The following is a 25854-nucleotide window of genomic DNA, read 5'->3' as shown; positions in this document are numbered from 1 at the left end:
GATTGTCTTCGGCTCGCGAAGCTCGCGCGTGTGATTCCAGCTCAATTTCAAGTTAAGTTCCAACGACTTATATAGGAAATGTAGTCTCGGTGGTTGAGGGAAGCTTTCCCTAAAGGAAACTCCTTTTCCTTTCAGAGTCAAAATCTAGTTAGGGATGGACATGCTTGTTCAGCGCTACTCGCGAGTGTTTCCGCGTCTTGTGATGATGTGACCGCTGGAGTAACCCCACCAAAAGGGTGAGTGAAACTAAGTCTTCATTCTTTCCTTCCCCTTTGCGACACTTGTTAATGTCAGTTTTTCCCATTCATTTTTGACTTGCCTTTTCTGACAACTGTCAACCGTTTGTTTACAGCGGGGTTCTTGAATCACCTCTCCAAGTTATTTTTCTTCATTTTCCTCCTTCAAAATATTGTTTAATGAGATTACTGGCTTTTACTGAAACCTTCGGCCCACTCCTGGAAGAACCATGCTCGCAACATAGGACTGGTTACGTCCGCCACCAGCTGGCAACAAATAAATGAAGAGAAAATGAACATTATATACTTTATAATAGACTTAAATTAGTCTTTTGATTTTGGACTTTAACCGGTTAGTTTCGAACATGAAGATTCTGTCCGCACAGCTAACGTGCCATTTCTTTAAGACGGATGGTTAATCTTTGCCATTACTGTTGCATAATTGAGGTATAAAATTTGCATCATGTTATTTATATTATACCCTGGGCAGAGGCTTCATTGTAATTACTGGTTGAAGTGATTATTTCAAGTCAAACTAAAACCACAAACAAAAATAATGTGCTACGATATACTACCTCTCTGATACAAATTGGCTATTTGGATACAATAAGAAAATAACAAAAATCAACAATTTTTTTATAACATAGTCCCATTTAAGTAGCCCGAAAATACGAAGTTGTTATTTGCTACTTTCCGATCCATATGTTTCTCTCCCCCTTAGGAGAGGTATACTGAATTTGTTTGCGCAATGCTCAAGCTCGCATCTGATACAATTTACTTAATTGAAATGGTTTCCTAGCCAGCACGCTTTCTGGGACATTCCTTAGCCCACTAAGGGAACAATTATTATGTCTTACACAGAACATGAGCATTGTAGCATCATTGTTTTTATAAAAATTTTCATGTATTTTATCTTTATTCTGTTTTGTGTTTTTGTTGTGTGTTTTTAATGTATGTTTTGTTGTTTTATTTAGGTGTCTGCCAATGTATGGTGCACTCCATATTAAGGCCATTTGTGAATCTGCCTACCTGCTGTGGTTTCCCCTGAGGCAGTGCTTAACTACTGTTGGTGCCGACAGTTGTGGGTGCCCACATAGTGGCATGAACCACTATTGTTCGTGTCATGTATATTTCGTGCCCACCTCCCAAGCCCTTAGCTGTTGGTGGGTATTTAACCAATTTAAAAATAAATGAACCAAATAAATAATTTTTCTGACTGTCAATTCTGGTAGAACAAACTTCTTTGCAAATTCACAAATTTTTTATTTTTGCATCAAAGTTTTGATAATGTTAATTTTACATTCCAAAGATAAATTTTTTTCTTTTCATGTTTAATACAGAAGAATCAGTTCTACTTCATTTGGAAGATATATTAATCTATCAAGTCCCAGTATATATAACAAACACACAATATAAATAACACAGAAGAATAATTTGTAGCAATGCGTTGACTCCGCGTGAAACATGTACGAACATGTCATAAGTTGAACAATAATGTGGACAGAGTGGAGAATCAAGAGTCACGAGACATTAAAACAAAAGATGAACAAATTGATCAGAAGATTTAAAAATCGCTAAACAGATTCACGTAAAATAGGGTAGAGTTAAGTTGAGGTATTACGGTATCTATATTCTTGATGTTGCAATAAATTTGTATCTGCACTGTCATTAATTAGGACTGAGTGGTGGTTGGTAAAAAAAATTATTATTTCTCATACTTGTTTTGTGGAAATTCACACATGTAATTCTCAAAGCAATTGATTCATCTATCACATCTACCTAGGTGTTTAATTTTAATCAGCATAATTCTTTAGGTTCCGTACCTCTACAGTGTATTTTCGTCTGAGGCTTTTGATTTATTGTTACACACATCAAGTTGGAACTTATAAAATGGATGGAGAGTGATAATGTACACATTCAAAATTGTCAAAATTCACATAAAACTGCATCCCTGTGAAGAGCAATATTAAAATTATTACCATTTTCTTTTATTTATACATTAAAATTAATTACAAATAATTGATAAGTATTATTTTTAGTTGTTTATAGACTTAAAAAAGCTATAATTAGTCATTTAGAATTTAAAAAAAAAAAACATAATTAGTTTCCATCCCCATTAATTTCAAAACCTTAGAAAAAATATTTTATAAAAACCAAGCATGTTGATTGTTTCATTAAAACTACAGAAAAATATAATAGTTTCTGGAATTAAACTAATAAGAATATTTTATTAATTTTAAATGTATATTGTTTACATGTGATTTCAACAATATACACTGCACATAAAAGAATTATATAACCTTCTCTTAACATACCATAATAATCCAATATTAATTTCATCTGAGAACTGGATATTATGTCATTATTTGTAAAATATAAAATTATGCAGAAGAAAGGTACGGAACCTAAGTATGAGAATCTGACTCACTTGACCCATTATTTTTTAATTCAACCTTTTTTTTTTACAGAGAAATGTATTTTTTCAAGCATAAAAACAACAAAATTTAGACACGTGTCTCATACAAGACGAAAGGCGGCTGGTTTTGGGGTGATACACAGATTTTTAATGACTAGCAAAATCTTATGAGCATACAATAGCAAACACAAATTTAGTTTATGTCTCTAAAGTGACATTTGCTACCCAAAGTTAACTGTAAATTTGGTGCATCGTTTAATTAAAAAAAAAAAAAAAATGGTAAATAGCAAACTAAATTTCAAAATAAAAGTTTTTCATCTGGGATCTTCTTTTTGTACTGTTCTTTGGTCTGGTTAAAGAATATTACTGATGCTTTTCACTGAACTAGTGAGCATAAAACCTTATTTAAAAACTAAAGCTTCAGCATTTTAAAGTATGATAACAGTACCACTAAAATTATGGCTAAATCTATCCGTAAACAGCTTTGACATTGCTATACTGTATACCTACATAAAATAAATATTTTTTTAATGTATAAAAGAATTTTACAAAATTTTGTAACAAAAAATTGTTGTCTATCACATTCTTAACATTCAACTTTATCATAAAATCACTATACTAAACAGTCCTTAAGCTCATTAGGAAACAATTTTTTTATCTATATGAGTTTTTAAACATTTCTATAATCATTTCAAATTAAAAAGGTCTATGTAACTGTGATCTGTCCATCATGCATGTCAATATCACATGGACTACATGCAAAAACAGTCTACACAAGGAAGTATGCTTTCCTTAAACAACAGTTTTAACATTGTATCTTTTCTGATCAGCGATCAGCCAACATACCAACTGGAAAGTTACATGCAACATTTTGATGCTGCAAGAAACTAATTTTACATAAAAAGCTGTGAAACAGTTAAGTTAGACTTTTGAAGAACACGCACCTCCCAATGTCCATTGCTACGCAGCAAAAGCAAACAATCATTATGCTAACGTGCACTATTTTACACAGAAAGCATATACACAAGTGGCAAAATTAATTTGCAAGGAAAAGTTTATTATTATTATTTCTGATGTGTACCCCAAAACCAAGTGACAAAAAGGTTGCATTCAAAACTGAGTGATTGCCACATTCAGTGCTGTTACCACAAGTCAACATTTTTGTACTGCAGTGACAGAACAGTAAAAACTTACTGCAACAGTTGAACCGTTTTTCCCGATGCCCCCCTCCTCAAATATGAGAAGAAATGCAACGAATGCTCGAGCAAATCCCATGTAAAATATTGCAGATACAACATGACTAAGTCTGCCTTCTAGTATTGGAATCTAGTACAAGAAAAAAAAAACAAATATGAGCAACAAATGTTAAAATTGTTAGGTGAGAAAAGACACATAGTACAGTGCACACACAATAAATTATGTATGTCACTAAACCATTATTTAAAAAAAATTATGACCAATGTCAACCACTGCTCTGAGTGAAAGAATTATATACAGTAGAGTCTCAATTAATCAAGCTTCAATTAACTGAGGTTCCATTATCAGAGCTATCCTAAAATGCCCTTACCAGCAAAAACTGTTGAAACATTTGCTTGATGACCTAGAAAATGATTTAACTGTTGCCAAAAGCATAAAGATACCATTTACTGTTTGGGCAAATCAAGGAATGATAAGAAGTATCACACTAAAGGAGAGCTGGAAAATAAATAAATAAATAAAAAATTAAACCATTGGGCCAACTGAAAACAAGACCATATTTTTTATTATATCTGTGTTATCACAGATTTTGCTCATCCGAGGTTGCCACAGTTGACATTAACTGGGTTGATCGAGACTCTACTGTATGTATCTAACACTTAAATGTGCAATCATAAATTTCCAGCTGTTTACAAATAAATATAATGCAATGTCTGTGCAACTAATTACATAATAGCCTTGTGAACTTGTATGCCTTAAACTTTGCCACAGTAGGTAACTTCTACCACCACAGCTAGCAGCCTCAGATGATGAAAATTTAAATGCCACTTGGGCAAGTGTCACGGGTGATATTAAAATATGGCTGTGCAATATCAAGAGTATAGTCTGTTCAGGATAAGGTCACAAAACAGAATATTCTTGTAACATTAAATAAATAATTAATGATACATGATAAGTTTGTTTCGTCCATCATTTAACAACATTCAGCAGTCCAGGTCTGAATGTTCCTTGCAGTACCTGTCAAAAAATGTACACAAGGGTGTACAGGTAACAACTACTTATACTTTCTGCCGACTGCTCTTTCCCAAACACCAGAGACTATTTATTTCTGGTGAAGCAACTGTTCTATGACTTACTTACGCAGCCATAATGTTCTTCGAGAACAACGTATCAAACCTCTTGGCATACAGCACAAAGGTTGGAAGATAAGTTTCAACAATTTCCTGGGATAAGAAGCCAGAGAATATTTCCCCGTTAGACATCAAACCCCTGATGGTTAAGTGCCAAACACCGATCATACTTTAACTAACTCCATTAGTATACACAATTGGTAACTGACCTAGAATGTTTAAGTTAGGAATTAGATTTAAATTTAATGTGTTAAATGTCTAAATTAATACTAGTTCTGTTTCATTCTACAATATTTATCGTGTGACTCTGTATCAGTAAATGTATAACTGTTAATTGGTAATTTAAAAAAATTTTCTATTAAATAAGTTGAATATGTACTTTAAATGATTTTATGCTGTGCTACCATACCAAAAATAAAGTAATATATAAAAAATAAACCCAGAACTAATTCAATTATAACACTTGTGGAGGAATACAAAAGTGGCAATGTTCACAAGTATAAACTAAAATAAAAGCCTACAAAAAAAATTATAAAAAACATTATAAAATGCAAGCTATGGTAAGTCTGTTTACATAGCAGCACAAATGCTACTGCTGCATTTATTTCTAGACAATAGCATAGGCATGGCTAGTTTTCCCTGTTTTTTGAGTTTATGCTTTACATTCCTAATATTCTTTAAGTATTTACGTCACTACATTATATGTTTGATAAACTATAACATTTACCAATTTTGAACAACTTAAAATTTCAAACAATTATGATGGAAACAGTTTTTCCAAATGAAAACCAAAATTTAATAACATACTTAAATTAGTTAACATCTATAAGATGAGAAGAGAGTCCGTCTTTAGTGTAGTGCAGAGATAGAGAGGTCTAGAGCCGTTTGCACCTCAACACAATTTTTTCAAAATTCAATTTAGTTGTTTTAATTAATTTATCAAAGATTTTTGCTTATTATTATTGATTTTTGCCCCTCAGTATTCCATGTGAGTCTTTAAGTAGAGAAACCACTGTCACTCTCTTTGCTGATTCCACATCGCAATGTTTCTTCCAAATTAAAATTTTATATGTGGAATATTTCATTTTAACAGTGTACTCCTCTCTCTACAGTGTGGCTATTGACATTGCTTTTTCGATTTAGGTTCGGAAAAAAAAAATCCACATTTTTATACATAATCTGTGGTATTTTTGTGTAACTTATTAAAGCGTTATTTCTGATTTAACAAAGGGGAAAAAAAATCCAAACCATTAAATATTGATAAATATTTACATTTTTAAATCCAAGATAGCATAATTGAATTTATAATTATTTCAGTTAATCTTAATGCAAATATGTTTTTGTTCCATTACATGGTTTTTAAAACTTATATATTGTTTATTTATTCGAGGTGCGGAAAGGGCAAACCAACGAGAACTTGCAGAGGCTTACCCAAAAGGAGGGGCAGAAGAGTACCAACAAGAAGGGGCAATGAAGTACCAACAATAAGGGGCAATGATGTACCAACAAGAAGGGGCAATGGCATATTAATAAGAAGGGCAGTGGCGTACCAACAAGAAGGTGTTACCAGTCTTGGTAACTTTATATTTTTGTTTAGTAACTTTCACATTAAGTTGGTAATTAATTTTTTATCTTTTTGAGTAAATTTAATTTAATAAATTTTCATATTTTTCTGATTATTGCTATTAATATTTGTGATTCCCCTATAATTTTTTTATATGAATTAAATGTATTTCATATAAATTAAGGAGTGTAAAGTTTTATGACAACGAGACTTTGGGAGGTAATTCACTTGCGAGTGGAGGGCCTTTTGTTACAATTCGGGTATTCTCGGAACGAGCCACGATGGGACCCGAACTCCGAGACAGAAACAAGTGAATGACACGTGACTCGGCTGGAGCAGCACAACGATGCCGCGGGAACTGATGTTTAGACCGCCACAGTGGATGGAGCTCCAAAACCTGGCTACCAGGGGAGGACAGCTTCCACCCGTGTCACAGCCATGACCTCTGGGCACAGCAACGCAAAGTAAGGAGTCCATCTAATAACTTTTATTATGCCTCAGCAGGGGGCAAACTTTAACCTTTCCCTCAGATTAACTTTTAGTGGTGCTTGCAAACATAACATTTTGGTGGTGCAACCTTTTTTGAAATACAATTTGCATATTCTTTTGTGGAAGCTCACATCCAGGCAGTTATTTGACTAGCAAATGTGTGGTGGCAACAGGTATTAGCGAAACTGCAGCATCTTAAGTGGAAGATAGGTTATTTATTTTGTGGCAGATTTTGAGACTGTTAGGCAAAAATGTTTTGACGATGAAATTTTAATGGCAAGCGAATACGCAATATTTTTAATGGATTCTGAGCGACGATGCAAACATGATGCGCATCTATGAACACTGGAACTGGTTTAGTCTAATTAACTTTGAAATGGTAGGTACCTTTTATAAGAGAATTTTTATGTAACCTTTTTTGTTATATCATTATTTGTGAATTCTGGTGAGTTATTAAGATAATAAAATTTGTAATTCACGTAAAAATGGATGATGCATATTTAAATGTATTGGATGGTAGATTTATGTTATCATATGACAGCCTACATCATGATCATAAGTGTTGTATATCGAGCACATTTAATAAATTTTCAGTCTTCCCTATTTAATGCTTCTTTTAATTTTTTTGTACTCCAAGTATAACACTCACACATCATGAATAGGCGTGGGTTTTGGGTATTAGATATTTTGTATTTCTAGTGCTTGGGATTAGTTTTAGCAACACTAAAATTTGACCCTCTTGATTTGAGTGTGTGGGAATGGTTGTCAGCCTTGGTCTTGGTTGCAGAGACCAGGGCAGTGACAAAGGGGCAGTGGCGGACCCAAGAGGACAAGCAGTGGCGTACCAACAAGAGGCAGTGGCGTACCAACAAGAAGGGGCAGTAGTGTACCAATGAGAAGGGGCAGTGGCGTACCAACAAGAAGGGGCAGTGGCGTACCAACAAGAAGGGGCAGTGGCGTACCAACAAGGGGCAGTGCCGGACCCAAGAGAACAACCAGTGGCATACCCATGAAAAAGGGCTGAGGCAAAATAATGTGACACAGCAGTGGCAGACACACGAGGAGGGACAATTGTATACCCACTAAGAGGAGCAGAGGCAGACTTTAGCAGCGTGGCAATGGCGGGCCCAGAAGTACAGGTGTGGAGTACCAATGAGGGGCAGAGGTGGACATAGGAAGTGTTACAGTCACTCAATGACTGATAGCAGTATATCCAAATAAAAAAGGTTTTAATATCTAAAATAGGTACATAGTCACTGTAACAGCACAAAGAGGTATTTTACCCCATTCATACGTAACGAGCAGTGCGAGTGTGTTCTACTAGTAGCTTTCCATAGTAATGCACAAAGCTAGGCATTTACAGGCATTGTATACCAATCAAATTCTATGCAAATAAAAACAAAAAATTTATTTTTTTCAGTTCAACACCGATTTTGTCTTTATTAAAAAAAAAAAAAAAATATTTTATTCTATGAGCATCCACAACAGGGAAATTAAGTGAATGTGTTTTAACTAATTTTGATTAACATATAATGAGTATAATGAGTTATCACTTTACTGCAACGATACTATCACTGACTCCCAATTTAAAGCAAATGATAGTGAAACCACGACTACCTCAAGAACTCATCATTCATTAGGAATTATATTTACTTCTTAGCTGTTATGTAAAAAATTTAATCTTTAAATCATGTTAATCTAACCAAGGTGGGTTGCATAACATGTCATTACTTCTACAACATGAGTGAAGACAAAACTGATTTCTAAGAAATATTGTTTTGCAATACCAGCTAACATGCATATATAGCAAAATGTGAATAAATGTTGTACTTAATCCACAGTGTTTGTTTAATTACGTAAAATGCACTGAAGAAAATCCAACGTAAGAAAATTTCCTGCATAGTAAGTTTAAAAACATTAAACCTATAAATACAAACAATTTTACCCTTTTAATAAAATTTCCCTGGTAATAAGTCTATTTTTTTTATGTAACTTGAGAATTTTCTTAACTGGGATTTACTGCAATTTGTAAAGGGTACATCATTTTGCTTTCTTAAAACAGAAAGTGTTAACAATGGCAATTATGAGTTGATTGGCTGTGATACCCAAACTATAAACTTAAAACCTTTTTGAATTATGTATTTACAAAACTATAATTCTATTATATAAGTAGCATAAATCTTAATCACGTCTCGGCACAACTATCATTAATCTAGCTCTGCACACGTCCAACTGCAAGTAACAGCAAGCCAGTTGGTGACCTCTGTTCGCTCGACCATGCGGGGTGCCTGCACGCTGCACAATGGCCAGTCACTGCTGATGGCAGACACGCCTCTAGCAGCGCAAGGCCAGGGCGGCGAACACTCTCTCACGCCGCAGGCTACCTTATAAGCATTACAATTTTAATGTCCCTTAGCCTGAAATAAAATTGTTCTATCCTGAAAACTATTGAAACCAAGATGACTTCTTTTGGGTAACCAAAAAAACCTAACCACAACATAGTTTTAATTTTTTCATAGTCTAAAAGCCTAGCTCTAAAACATTACTTTTTAACTCTTTTTTGTAATCCACACATTTAGATATACAGCATTTGTAAACATATGAGGCGTATCTATGATTATTTTTACTTTAAATTATTTACTATTACTGCTGTAAAGAGCCAATTTTTCAACATAAACCGGAACAACTGGAATGTCTGTCTGGCCTAGAGTCTTTGTCTTTTTCTAGGACCAAGACTTCTCTCTTTCACCCTCCAGCTAGCAAGCATGCTCAATTTTTACTCCCTGACTTACCCTACTTTGCTTTGGATTGCTCGAGGAAGCGAACTCAACTTTTGGTTTCCTTGCTCTGTCTATGATCCATATGGCTTAATTTTCCTCTACATTTCAGCAATTCAATTTACGTACTAAGTATTGTTACAAGGCGTGCTGGAACCAGGGCAGTGGTGAGAGCCAGGTTCCTCCTGATCAGTCAACCGAGCCAGTGGCTGCCGGGCAGATGGCGGGCCCACACAGCCACTGGCATCATGCCCACATGCACGGACTCGCCACCCCCCTGCCCTGCACCCTCCTGCCTTGATGCTGTCACATATTCCTGATTTGCCAGGAAATTCTGCGGACTTACAGAGGCCACCGCATGGAGTGGTGTGAATAACGCGCTTCGAGCGTCAGATCAGCCCGGGATGACGCGACACATCACAACCACTCCAGTCTGTTACAGAAAGACGGCCAACAGGTATAAGAACGGCAAAGCCAGCCTCCGCGGCAGTTCAGTTCCAACAGGCAAATTGAGTTAAGTGTGAGTTCGGTGAGCGGCACGGATGCGGAGAGACGGGCCTGTAAATGTGCGACTGAGTGGCACGAGACTGTGTGTGTGGACAGGTGCGAGGTAAGGGGCGAACCACTGTCGAGCCTAGCTCCAGTGAGGAGTGCGAACTGTGGACTTGACAGACACTTAAGTAATTTGTGAACAGACATCAGGTGTGGTGATTTAATTAGTAATGTAAATATTAGCAGCCAACAAAACTGTTTAAAATTAATTGGGCTATCTTTATGAGCCTGTTTTCCCCCACTCGTAACAGTATCTTAAAGACATTTACTGAAATAAGTTGTTAAGATCACTGTTTTAAAAATACACCATTCTTTAACAGCACAATTCATAGCTCACATACTTCATTGTTTGTGAAAGGGAAGAAATTCCTCTGTCTGGCCATGTACTGGCTTCTTGTGCACATGGAAAACATGAAGATACCCAATCTTGGAGTTTCAGCGTAGTAAGCAAACAAGAGGCAATGGATAGCTGCATTTAATAGTGGAGTGAAACATGTTTGATAACACATTTTGTCTCGAAAATTTAGTGGATCTGTCGAAAATTATAAGTGTTTGAATAATCAATTCAGAAAATAAATAAATGGGTATTTTATTAATCTAACAGTAGAATAACTGAAGATTCCCTTTGTAACATGGAATATTCGCACATGGCTTGACTGAAACAAATGTGTTACATTGCTTATGTTTGTGTGGATGCAAATAAGATACGTCCAGGAAAAAACGTAGTCTTAACCAGCTAAGATGTAGGATTGGTATTTTTCCTAACTAAGATGCAAGATTGGTATTTTTCCTCAATTTCTTATAAAAAATTAAGACAATACCTAACCTGGTAAAAATAAAGTAATACAGGAAAAGAAACCTGGAAAGAATAATTAAACACTAAAGGAGACAAAAAACCAATAAGTTGTTCAGCTAGTTATACTATCCTTGAGTCTAAAATGCTTGATACGTAATCAAATTTTAAATCACTTTTACAAATCTCCTGAGCAAAAACTTGGACTTTCTGCTGATAAAAATTGTAACTTAATGTGTTTAATGTTTTATGCAAAATTACACACAAACTACATAGATATCGCCACTTAGTGTGAAAAACTGGACTGACCTCTGCCATATGTGCAGCATCTGACAGGATAATTTTTTTACTGTTTCACAAGAAAATGAGACATTACGTAGTAATGACATATTTTAAAAGGTTTCATAAACAGTTTCATAAATAGGATTACCTTTTGATGCTAAGCAAGATTAATAAAACTCTGAGAAGCAATAAATCTGGGACAAAATTCTAGTTGTGTTTTGCCAACACTGGTGTTCATATTTGATTATATGAGAAATAACGAGTCTAAAAAAAATAAGCAACCTAAAGGTTATCACTGCAATGAATGGAAATTATGTGTTATTTTTTTGTTGCTGTATCTCAATTTATTAACTATTTACACTTTACCATCAATTTCATTGCATGGGGTTTAGAATACACAAAAAAATCTCATAACTACATTTTTGAAAAAATTTTTTCCACAACTGAATAGTGCTTACAAAATATATTGTTGAGGGGCAGCAACAAAGATATGTAATACTATAGTTATAAAAGTAATTTAAAATGGATCAAGTACAGAAAGTTTATTACATTGTTAAGGTTTCACATGCTGGCAAAGAGTTCATTAAAGCTCAGTAATCATAGAACAAACACAACTGAGGACAATTACGAAGCACCTGACCATGACCTATGGAAAGTAATAGTCCCAGCATTTCCTCGTAATGATTTTGGGGAAACCACTGCAAACGGAAATCAGGATGGTTGAACGAGGACTCGAACTTGGGTCATCCCGAACGCAAGTTAAATTGTCTTGACATTATGCCACTTTGCTTTATTTTAGGAAATTTCAAAATGAATAAAATTGTAAGTCATGCATTTCTATTGTACATTGGCTTGATTAAAATTATCATCATCCAAGCAGAAGGAAATTACAACCTTTACTTATTTACTGAATCTACTGAATCTGGGTGATTGTGTGGTCAAAAATAAATATATTATAATATCAGTATATCATGATGATTTCAATATGTAGGCCTCTGTATTTGTGAAAACGGTAATTTTTACTATGACTATCATTATAATTTATTTATTTATTTATTAATGTTGTAACATGCCCACCAACAGCCGAGGGCTTTAGCGGTGTGTACGACACATATGTACAAGGACAACATATAAACAATACAAACAAATTAAGTTTAAAATATAACTATTAAAAATAAACATCAAAATATAAAATGCATAAAAAGAAATACAAAACATAGACATTATAATGAAATTACTAATTGCCGACATTGTAATAAATTTGATAAGAAAATAACAGCTACACTTTTACAGATTAAGATTATCAATTTTATTGAAATTAGAAATGAGTCGAAAAATTATATCATTCTTTTTATGGTATGTACATAGGGTAGATGTTAAACGGCTGTTAAATTGGGGAATTCTAATGCCAGTATTATCAAGAATGAACTTACAATTCAATTTTGAACAGTAAAAGTTTTTAATAAATACATAATCCAGATAGATACGGTGTTCAGAAAGAGAATGTATTGTGAGCTGAGAGAAGTTTTTAAGTTTAATTATTTTATAAAATTTATTCTGAATGGATTCTATTTTATTGCTATCAGAAGCATTAATTGAATTCCAAATAATTGAACAATATTCTAACTTAGATCTAACAAGTGATAAATAAAGACAAAGAAGAGAGTCACTGTTTTTAGCATAGAAAGTAATATATTTGATTAATGCTAATGTTCTATTGGAACTAGTAACTAAGTAATTTACATTCAAGTGAAAATATAATTTTGAGTCAAGTAGTATACCTAAATCGTTTATATAAGAAGTGATTGGGATTATTTTATTGTTAAGAACATAATCATATTTTACAGGATATTTCATGTGATTTTTTTTAATCATTTTCCATAGCTTGAGCCATTTTATTTTCTTTTTTTAAATTCTATAAGTGGTGAAAACTAGTCATTTTTCTTGAGAAAAACTTAACATATAACTAAGTAAATACCCTGACTAATATAGATGATAAAACCAGGCCTTAAACAATAAGACAAAATGAAAAATATTTGTATTGTATCACTGCAAAATAAAATGTTATTTATGAGTAAAAAAAAAAAAACAGCTAAGACACGATTTTTAGTTTTCTCCTTTCCAACAGCTGTGACGTGCATAAATAGAGTTCAGCCCTGACATAGCCTCAAGCGAAAACTTCCAGCACGATCCAGATCCAGATATCTTTCACTTAAACTGTTAAGTTATTTTCAACATTCTACCAGTAGATAATCAAAAGGCACTGTGCGAGACCAAACAAGTTGAAGACTGCATACAGCTGCAGAAGTAAACAAGCATGATACAGGATCTGGCACCCAAAAATGCACTGGAATATGTGTCAAGATTTTTGTAACCGTGGTTTTTCCTATGTAATATGTTTTGTAGCTCAGTGCACACCTGTATATGATTATGCTTTTGAAACTGCCTTGAATAATGTTACATATTTTCCGGCTATTCATAGAAAAAAATTAATTTTACTCTAGGAAAAGTATTTACAACAGAAATATTTATTATGAAAATTTGGGTATGAAATTAAAATAAAGAAGAATATAAGTTAATTATATTTATAACTCGTGCTTATATTTTACATGGTGAGTCCTTGAGTCCAAAAGAGGCTTATAGAATACTGATTTTTGCAAACAATTCAAATTAATTAGCTTTAGCTATAGACTGTGGAAAGCTGGAAGTACTTAGAAAGCCCCATTATGTAGGATGCTGAGCACTGATGGAATGCTTTCCTAACATCCGAGTCCCATTTGATCAAATACTACACAAGTAGCGCAGAACATTCAAATCCATTGAGAGATTTCAAATACATGGTTGATACCTATGATCATGAATAAAAATTTGAGTTTTTAAGGTGCACTTTTAAGAATTTTAACATGATAAAGATGAATAACAATAGATAGACCTATTTTTACCTCTGTGGTTCACAATAATACCCCGAAAGTTAAATTTATGACATCCTCTGCTTCACCATTGACAAAGAAATGCTGGCACGAGTGTTTAGGTGGCATTCTACTTACAGCATTATGAAACACTCGCAAATTGGACACGTGAATCTTTGGTTGCATCAGAGGTAAAAAAAAAAATGTGGGCAACACTATGTTTTTATGAGGCTGGATGGAATAAAATGTTTAAGAGTTTCACCTGAACCATACTACAATTTAAGAACTTTTAAGAACATTTAAGCAATAAAAATAAAATTTTTAACTTTTCAAGAATATTAAGGTGTACAAACCCTAATATATAAATGGCTCGAAAAAAAATCTCAGTTTTGGTAGATACAGAAAACCAACAACGAAAACCAATCAAAAGAATCTTGATATTTTAGAAAAAATTACTTCATCAACATTTGAAAGTGATATTTTAAACTACAAAAAAGCCATTTTAAGTTCACAAATTCTGATTTCCAGTTTCTTAGCTTCCAATGAAAACAGTATCCCAATTAAAATTGCACATATTTTTTAATTGTCTCAGCATTGCATAATATACTTTTATGACAACTATGTAACATGTACAAAGATAAACTCTCCTATCTTTCTGCCCTGGAATTGTTTGCCTATACCTTGGTATGCCTGATAATGTAAAGGCGAACCGGTACCCTTAGCTAGTATAACATGTTATATCCGCTAATACAAACATTCTGGCAGCGTTCAGGATTCTTATTTTGATCCCATGATCTTATCAGAGAGAACAGAATGTAAATCTGTTAGCGTGCCAAAAGGCAGAACTGACGTTTGCAAGCACTACTGTGTTTTCCTCGTGCATCTAACACACACATAGTGTATAAATCAATTTTTAATTCAACACTGTCACATAATTAACATGTGGCTTCAGAAAAAGTGGATTGTATAATGACAAGGGCTAGCAAATTAAATATGTGAGGTGTTTGTGACTGCAAAATTATATTAGTCTTGTCAAACAGGGGTATCACATTTACTAAAAACCAACAAATGGCCTTGTTTAGGTCTGAAGAAAGGAACATGAAAACCCATCTTGCCGAGAGAGCATTTGTGTAGTTTTTCTTCTTCTGAATCATGTGACTTCATTTTCTTACCAGTAGGAAAATCATACGATACTAAAGATCTTTTGCTGCAATTACTTTCAACTTTGTGAGGCACACTTATATTTTTATATTTATCTTGAGGAGCTTTTTTGTTGCAGCTTGTAGTAGCACACAATAATTTAACTTTGGCATCACTTTTACCAACAGCGGTTGCATCGACCAATCCGCTTGAACATTTCTTTGGTATTTTGAACAAACTTAATGAAGACAATGGGGCTGCACACTTGCTGTCGACCTCTTCTTTATAAAACCATCATAGTGGTTGCCACAAATCCATTAACCTTTTAAGACATATACCAAGCGAAAGCCACCGTGTGGAAATGTGCTTCAAAACTTTCTTGGTTTTTTCATCACACAGCTTTTGTAAGTCTTTAAGCCTGTCTTTTCTCTTAGCACTTTTTTCTAGGTAGTAGTATATGTCCAGAAGAATTTCATCAACATTCACATGCAGTCCTGTGGAACCTTTCTCTGCTGCTAAGTGCAACAAGTGACATGCACAACCCAAAACAATAATATTTTAATTTCTATCTCTCATTACAGCAGCAACACCATTTTTGGACCCAACAATTACTGCAGCATTATCTGAACCCAGTGCAATGCAGTTCTTGATGGGGATGGTACAGCTTTCCAGAGTCCTTATCAACATTTCTCCAATTTTTTTTACGGTTGCTGCACCTTCCAAAGAAACAATTGAAAGCAAATCATTTTCAACTTTAGACTTTTTAACATCCAAATATGTCACTACTACCGGATACAGCTTAGAATCGTCATTGCTACCGTCAGTAGTAATAGAAAATGAAGTATTTTTCAAAATACCTACAAGATCATTTTGACGTTCAGCTGCCATTTCACCTATAATTGCTGTTGTTTTGGTGCGCCCACAGCCGTACTTTTTGGCCTCTTCACTCTTGGGAAACATTTTCCTGAATAAAAGCCCTGCATGATCAGTGACGGATAGAGGCAAGTTATGTTCTATGATAAAAGACGTGAAGTAACATTCTGCTTTAATCACACTGTAATCGTCACTTGAGTGCTGCTGAAAAAGGAATTTATTTTATTTGTGCTGCTATCACACGAAGCACTTCTTTTATGTTTATTTGTTCCTTCATGAACCTTTAGATCATTTCTGCCGCTATGGGAAACATTTATGTCACACGCACAAATAGTACAACGGGCAAAATTACTTCCACTTCGTGAACGAGAAGCCCAAGGATACTATTCGCTGTAACATTCTAAAAACACTTGATTATATGTTTTCTTTTTTCGGGTTGCTGACAGTTGCCATGATTGTAATTTTTATGACAAACACTCGTAACACACACCCATGGTACTAGCAACCGTAAATTACCCTAACTACAAACTTTTCTTAACTAGTGACCACATTCAACATGTCCGTCGTCCGATTACTAAAAGCAGGTTTCCCAACGTTGGAGCTTAACAAAACTTGTGGTATGCAGCGTTGCCATGCAACGTTGTCAAATTTCGAATAGGCTGTCACCCTGCTTTCTCAGCACACATTTTACGAAGAATTGTGCGCGGTTTATTAATACGGCACATCCAAACAACGAACCACACTCCAAAAGTAATGATATCCGTAAGAAAGACACAAACGATCGTACAATAGTACAATAGGGCCAATTATCTTACACTGTACGGGAAAATCGTAAGGAGTTGGCAGCTATGAGTGTGAATCACCCTATGCAGCTATTGCAACTGCTCTCCCATAGGCTATATGCATACTGGTTAATTTGTACCATGATTTCTTATCCACTTTTACTTGTTCAAATTATGCAAAAGTGCAGTTACTTATGGTACCCTGCAGACTGTGAGACAACACACTGGATCAAAGTTATACCTTGTGTGGTGCTGTTTTGGTGGTGTCAGGGTACGTAAAGTACCCTTGCTTTGAGGCACAAAACAAAGACAGTTCTCTTAGTCATGTTAAAGTAAATAGCCTAATCATCAAAGTACATAATGAGGACAATCAGCTAAAACACATACCTGTACTGACAAGGACAGAAATACTAAGATGATGTTGCCAGAGAAAATGAAAATAATTAAAATCACTGATCCAGATCAATTCTACACAAAAGAGGCACTAGTATAAATGTTACAATAATTGTCAATAACCTTTTAACAGCAGTGCACAAGAAAGAAAGAATCTCTAGAGGGATCGAATCTAGGGTACGTATTGCTACTTTATTCCCTGAAGATGTAAAAGTTCGCCTATGATCAACAGCTGGCCAGTAATACAGCAATTGACAAAACAACACAAAAAGAACTGTGAACTGCAGTGCTTCAATGGGAACTTTCACCAGACTCAGTCATAGCGAGAAAAACAAAAGCAGATGAGCTCCAAGCACATCTATTAAGGAAATCATTTCTGGGATCATTTATTAAGCCAGTTTGCATATAAGTTGTTAAAACTTAGAAGACAATTAATACTTGAAAGTGATGGTACTACTTTGAACCTAGCTCCAATCAGCACAATGTTCGAGTAATATGAGCTTGTTACAATGGTATTTCCTAATACATGCATGCACTCCAACACTAGGTACATAAATCTTGCTTGAATTGTAAAAGGCTTTTAATTCACAAAAATTAATCATTAAATATTTAATTGAATACCTACAACTCTCATGTATACTCATCAATACACTGTAACAGCTAAATCAGAGTTGTCCCATAGTTTGCGGCCCAAAGATTAACTACCAAACAATCTTTGTGGTTAGACACAAAATTAGAGCTGTATGCAATAGAAGCTATTAGTCTTTCTACCAGTGACAGATAATATTTTTTTCCAAGTATACCAATCAAACTGCTGAATATGATTTTACCATTTATGAGTAAGTGGAAGTCGCGCATAACTTTTTACTAAGCTAGGACTACAACAACATTGACCTACACACCTTCACTAAACACAACATTCTCCTCTGTGGCTCGCGCGCAAAGCCCTTTTTCACTTACATGATGATTATTTTAATTCAAGTTATGAAAATGGGGTTTTAAGAACTCATTTTCATTGCAACAGAGTACACTAGGTTTGGGTGGTTTAAAATTTCATAGTAAATGCTTACTCTTTTCTCCACAGTACCTTGAACTTTGAAAACCTTGAAAAACCCACATTTGTTAGTTAAGAAAAAATTATCCGGCTGACGTGAAAAAATTTCAGAGGCCTGCAGCGAGAAAAATTGATGGCACACACCTATATTTACAGTGTCAATCAACAAGTTACCATGACCAACACTGACTGTTATTGGCTTGCAGCTGGAAAAGTAAGCTTTCTTTATGGACAATTGTACTTTAGATTTTCCAGAGCTACAAATTTAAACAACTATGAACACTCAACAGTATATATAAAAATGGTATCAACAATATTAAATAAAAGAAATTGTGCAATTTTATCTAATTTTTAAGGTTTGATGAAAATTCAACTTAAATTGACATTTGCTCATGTTTGTTAATGTAAAAATCAATTTTAATTTGTATGGTAGCAACATATATTTTCTGTTATCTTCAGACTATTCACTATAAAGGCTATAAAACTACAACCAGCAATTTCTTTGGTCTCTCATATAACGGGGCAGTAAAATTTTTTAAACTAAGTCTAAAAACTTCTTAGCCCACGCAAAGCCTACTACATCTTCTAGTACGTATATTTTCTTCCCAAAAGTTTTTTGAGTAAAAGGTACGCCAATAATAAACTGAACTGATGTTCATTTGCTTAAACTCTCCTTGTTGAAATAAATTTAACAAAACAAACTTTAAAGCTAAAATTTACAAAAGTAAAAGAGAAAAATTAAAATGATATGAAAAGCAAAGCAACTGTACCTTGGCTCGTCGTTATGGGATCTTACGAGAAATAAACCATCACAATACAAACTGGCAAACAAAGAGTTTGCTTAAAACTGGCAAAATATGCTTCTATTCTTGAGCGTCGATGATAGGCAGTACTTTGCTTTAATACTTCTTTTTTGTCTTTGTGCATTTTCGCAAACAAAAATTATATACCATTAAAAATGTCGCCAGTTACTACCAATAAGAAATTATACCTACCTATCTAACAAATAACACGCATGCTGCTCAGTTAAGTTATTTTTCTCTACCATGTTCCCAAATTATTCATAATCAAGGTTAATAACAAAAGAACAATAGATCAGAAAGTTTTCCATTCCCATGGATCAAAACTTTCTTATAATTTAACTTACGGCAACAGTGGAGCCATTTTTCCCTACCCCACCAGTAAATATCACTATAAAATATTGGTAAATAGACAACGAAGCCACAAGAAACGTGACAATTCCTATAAAATACTTCAACTCAAAATATGTATGGGGAATCTGTAAAAAAAAAAGCAAAAATTAATCATGTCCCTAAAACAAAAAACAATTAAAAACTACATAAATTATTTAATAACTGCTTATTAAAATAAGGCATGCAACATTCACTAGAAATTCAGAAAACTAATCTCAACAAAAGTTCTTTTTTAATATAAATTAATTATTTATTAAATTATTCTGCCCCCAAACCCAAAAAAAAAATTATAAACTAGTATAATTTCAGTTCAATGCACACTCTCATGATGTCTTCTGTTGCACACACAATAAATGGACACAGACGTGCATACATCATAATTTCTTTGTATTATTCACTCATTTGAGAAAGAGCACAATACATGATACCAGTTTCGCTCGTGGATTTACCACACATATCCAATCATTCTCGAGAGAGGGGCATGTTAATTCTCACAAGCAAAAATGAGCATATCTACCACTTTTGTTACAATAACTTATTATGGAGAGATGTAAGAATATAACAAAACATTAAATCGACTGACCTCCGTCATCCAGATGGTGGGACCAAACGTGGCCGATACCAAATGAATAAACATGATGGTGAACTGTGCCTCGGTGACATCAATTTTTCCGAACTTCAGCGTCCCTGAGACGTATGCCTGCCAGTGTGCACAGTAAAAGAGAGTCATTGCACAGAAACACTGGAAGAACATCCATGATGGGTAATAGCCGAGCTGGACCGCCACGCATGCCGAGAGCGCCACAAAAACTGCAACACAGCCATTACATCATTTCAAGGAAAGAACACCAAGTTTTGAAAAGCAGGAACTTAATTACACCAGTGTCAAAAAGATTGTACAACAGGCCTCTACAATACTTCTGAAAGTTTAGAGTTATACACAAAATCTAAGGGACATTGATAGAAAAATAACTATGTACTTTGGTTTTCAGGTTGCACTGTAGTCTAGTTGTAAATATGGGATGTTGCCAAAGCATTGGGGGCATTCACGGAGAGTGGGTCTGCCATGGGGGATATTGACGACCAATCTGCGTGTGCTTTATTCATCTATGAGCTCGTGTTTTGTTGCGCACCACAGATAAAATACACACACATTAGTTTAAATGTGTCCCAGTTTCTTGGACCCAGTTATTTGTGTACACAATATTTTGTAACAAACAAGAAAATTGGCTTATGTTTTCAAAACTACTGTAAAGGTATAGCTTCGTATCTTGGCAGAAGTTAGTCGCCAGCAAGGAAGAGTTGCCGTCATGGCGCACTGGTGCCCGGGATATGTAAAGACCTGTATAGACATAATATTTTCAAAAATAGTTTTCAGTTTGTGATCCCTGCAATTTGATTCTAGAACTTGAAAAATATTTTTTAATAATGTACTGTACAATCATATCTCTAATAATTCTTCTATCTATGACTGAGGTAAAAATAATGACCAGTAAGAGTAAAATCATACATGATACCTAGTCAACCACATTCAACTCACAACAATTAAAATTTTACAACACACTTCCACAGAGCATAAAAACAGTTTTGTTTCAAGCAGCTCAAACTATACACTGGTAATAACTAAAGCCAAGATTTTATGGTGTTATAAAAAAGCAAAATTAAAACAAATGTAATAAGTACATGTCAGCAGAATTACATTCATCAACTATTTCAACAATTTGTGGTAAGACACTTCAAATATGTACATTAAACAAACAATACTACCACATACACTAATCCCTCACTTAGCATTACCAATGCATTCCTAAAAATATTTGTTTTATCTGAAATAACATATTCTGAAGCCTCCATAAATAGCAAAGGTTAATATATTTAATGTGTTACAAAAGTGTAGAGAAATATTCTTTACATAATAAAAATGCGTAGAATAACACTCAACAATAAATGTCACACCATTTATCTTTATAAGCCTGCCATCAAATACTTTGTTTAACAAATACGACACCGTGTACCAGAAGATAGTAATCGTCAGTTGGCTGGTTGATTTGCCTGCCCAGGCATGACCTTCAACACACATTGTGTACCTTTCTGTGAACTTTCCAAACCATCCTTTACTGGCAGTGAAACAGATATTTACTGTCCGGATATTTACATTTTAATTTTTCAAAAATTAAGAGCTTATTCATTCATATCAATCCTGTTAGGCCAGTGATTTTTTTTTTTCATTACACCATTCATTTAACAACCTTAATCTATGTGAATCATCTGTTCGTTTCTGTTCCGGTATTTAATGTCAAATATATTCCCGCTAGTACAACCAACAGCATCAGACTTATGTATACATGCGATAGCATAGGCGTACCCAGGGGGGGGGGGGGGGTGTTTTGGGGGTTCAAACACCCCCCCCCCCCCCCCTGAAATAAAGGCAAGAATATTATGAACACTCATGTCATTCATTTTCTGAAGTTTCACACCGAGCGACGAGAGAGAACGTCACCAAGCAGCCCAATTTGTAAGTTAACGTAAACAAATTTGAATTGCAGTGGTTGGTTCATGATTGGTCAGTCTAAATTCAAATCGTGGTGATTGGCCTATGGAATAATCAGTTCAACTCTACTTTGATTATGTTTTAGATTTGCTTTGTAGAATTGGGCATTGAGTAACAGTAGTGATTGCAATCTAATTTCATACAAAACTCCATAAAACTATTAAAACGTGGTAGGACGGATGTTTTTCGGGCATTTTGTCAAGTAAGGTACTTTCATTTAAATACTGTACGTATAACACGAAGAAGAAACGTTGATTATCGCAAGGTGCTTAATTTTAAATGACGGTTACAAACATTGAAAATCTGAGATGTAAATTTCTCGCCTTAGATGAAACGGACCTTGCTGAGTGAAACGTGGTGTGAAGTTGTGTTTGAGTCAGTAGCTCAAAGGCCTCAACTCAATGCATGGGCATTTTTAGCAAATTATTGTAATAGAACAATATAATTTAATATATATGCTTAATATATTAATTTTAATATAATAAAATAATATAATTTTAACATAACGAACGCTGGCGACACCTGACTTCAGCCATCCACCTGTAAGGTTGATACGCCTCCCCCCCCACTTCCGGACGGTGCTCAAAAAAACTAATATAATTTTAAAGCCGCCACACGCAGACTACTTCGGCCCCAACGCGCCTAGGGAATTTTAAATTCAAAAACTACTTTGACCAGTTAACAACATCGTAATTGTTGCAACCAAACATTTAACAAACTTTTCCAGCTATAATAAATAACTACAAAAAGTAAAATTGAAAAAAAAAAAGTACATTTTAAACAGCTATATTTCCTTTTCAACATGTGCTTATCCTGTAAGACCAGGACCTGCCGCTAGAATGCACTGCACAACGTGTCTCCCGTTGTTCTGTTGTTTTGACAACTTTCCTTTCTTGTTCTACTACAATATTTGTTTATAGTCTGTAGTTCAGTCATCGCTAGTTAGTTAATTGGAGTGCAAATATTTTTTTTAAACTTTTAAAAGCAACAAGTTATTTTTGCCCACTAATCGTAAGTAAATGATTAAGCAGACCTAGTTAACATATTAATATACTATTTTTATATGATAGTACAGTCCAGAGCCGATCTTTGGCTCACCGGCGCTAAAAATATTTCTAAATCGCCACGCATGAAAGAGAGGTTAGTGTGCTGCAACATGTTTAATTTCCAGTCCAGATAACTACAGTATTTATTTTAAATATTTGTTTTACGTATGTATATTTTAATTGTTTAAAAACTCTACGCCAACTCCGCTCTAGGCATTGGCCAGATGTTTGAACAATAGCAATCCTAAGGACCCCTCTAGGGAGTAATGACATTTTAACGTAATTTTATAAATTATATGTGTAACTTATTCATATAAATATTTATTGTCAGATGTTATTTTAAATTTAACGTATTTTTTTGTGTTCCGCACCATTGTTGAACGCGGAGTTTGTTTAGTTCAATTATGAAGTTTGAAACTATTTTAATTCTCGACCAATCAGGAGCCAGCTTTGAAAAATTATCAAATTTTAAATCAACTGATTTAAGAACAGAAGTTTTAAGAAAATGTAATGGCCTATTGTGTTGAGAAGACGTCCCGTTTTGGACTTAAACCGAATCCTGCAGATATAATAGCTTGAGGCATGCATCCGAACTAAAGGATGACAAAAATCTATGTACATTAAGTAATAAGTAATGTTATATTGTTAAGGCTTTATCCAGAAAGATAGATTAATTAGGTATGATAAATATACGTGAGTAAGGACGGCGATATTCATTGAACTGAACTTTATGTGTACCATGTATCCCGCCTAAGGAAAGCATTTACAATATAGCCCATGTGTTATTTGAAAAAGAATTAAATTAAATGAAATATAATATTTTTATTAATTATATATTCTTCACACAACTACACCTACCCAGAGGTATGAGTGTACGAGTCTCTATATATCTACCGAGTGAAAAACTTTGTTAAAGCTAAAGCTAGCCGCAAGTGTATATTTTGAATAAGTCTCAATTTTACACCCATGCCTTACCCGGGACTCGAATCCAGAACCCCTCGCACCGTAAGCCGGTGTGCATCCGACTACGCTAAGGAGGTCAGTGGCTAGCGATTTACAACACTCTGCTCATTCGTCATAATATTTTTCCATGTCAATGCTGACAACTGTTGAGAAAACTTAAAATTTTGGAGAAAAAATATTTATCATATGTAATTATATTACTTAAATAATTATGTAAAGTAAGTACATGAAACACATTAAACTCAATTTTTTTTTCATTTCGGTATGTATTTTCACATTTCCAGAATTACCATGAGTAATTATAACAGTTCCATTAGAGACCATTTACGTAAGCTAAGAAATTATTTTGGAAGCAGCTAAACAATTAAACATTTATACATTTTAATATTATAAGATGTGATATGCATACACCTAGGTTATAGTTTCGTCCATTCATCCATCAAAAGTATAAAGTTATCAAGCTTTACTTGGACGAACGGATAAAAATTTTCGGTCCATCTTGGCTGCAGGTCACGTAATTGACGAATGGATGACGGATAGACGGAGATGACGGGCTATTGTAATTTCGACCTTAGTTGTTAACACCCTTATAATCAAATTATACAGCAATTATTCTATTGTCATGATGTCAACTTATTAGGGATAAGTTTGTAAAGTGTGTACGCAGGTCCATTAGGTTAACTATTTTTTTTGGGGGGTTTTGTAGGTATTTTAATATTGTAATGTGAACTTACTTAAGTGAATTGAAAGAAAAATTACATACAAATTACAAAACAACAATAGCTCAGGTTTAAAAAATGAAATTTGAGACTATTCTTTTTATTTACTCAAGAATAAAATAAATTCATTGGAATGAAATCAAAGGATGAAGGGATATTTCTACTAAGTTAGGTTTTATATTATTTTACTCTTTATTCGGTTAGTGTTTTTTTTTTTCAGCTGGGTCTGTCAAAGATCGCTTTCCTTATATAAACAAACCTTACTAAAATACAATCCATGTTCCTCAATTTCCCAGTTAGCGGAATGTTTAATTTTTAGGTTCGGTATTATTATTTATTTTTAATTAATAACAATGCTATTTTTTGTTCTTATAGGTTACACTGTAAAATAAAATATGGGAAAAAAGAGAAAAGTTACCAATGAAACGTCTATAGTCTTTTGGAAAAAATGGTGCAGCCGATCATCTAACGAAACACAAGCAAACACAAATGTGAGGATTTCTCCCGTAACACATGATCTAACAACGTCCGCTTCCATTACGTCTGTTCTGGTGGCTATTGCTCCAAAGACAGCTTCGCCAGTGACGTCTGCTTCGGCAACGATTGCTTCGGTTAAAACTACTGCAGCGACATCTCCTCAAAAGATGACTGCTCCAGTGACATCTGCTGCTGTGGCTATTTCTCAGGCGACGAGTGCACCAGTGGCATCTGCTGCTGTAGCTATTGGTCCGACCACTGCTCCAGCGACGTCTGATTCGAAGATGACTGCTTCAGTGATGCCTGGTGCTGGTGCTG

General features: G+C 34.4%; 1 protein-coding gene across 4 annotated transcripts in view; it reads right to left on the bottom strand.

Annotated features, from left to right (window-relative positions):
• LOC134531681 (cholinephosphotransferase 1) overlaps positions 1–25854 on the bottom strand; it is a 127878-nt gene that overhangs the window by 75891 nt on the left and 26133 nt on the right. For 2 of the 4 annotated variants that reach the window (XM_063367484.1, XM_063367485.1), the window contains exon 3: positions 20364–20590. In XM_063367484.1, the coding sequence (XP_063223554.1) occupies positions 20364–20590 (227 nt within the window). Of the gene's footprint in view, positions 1–3846; positions 3979–19734; positions 19867–20363; positions 20591–25854 lie in introns of all 4 variants that reach the window. The other 2 variants (XM_063367483.1, XM_063367482.1) reach the window with 2 other exon arrangements.

This window comes from Bacillus rossius, chromosome 5, assembly GCF_032445375.1.
Source record: "Bacillus rossius redtenbacheri isolate Brsri chromosome 5, Brsri_v3, whole genome shotgun sequence".
NCBI lineage: Eukaryota > Metazoa > Arthropoda > Insecta > Phasmatodea > Bacillidae > Bacillus > Bacillus rossius.
Note: the sequence above shows the minus strand (reverse complement) of the source record. Positions and strands in the feature narration are given on the sequence as shown.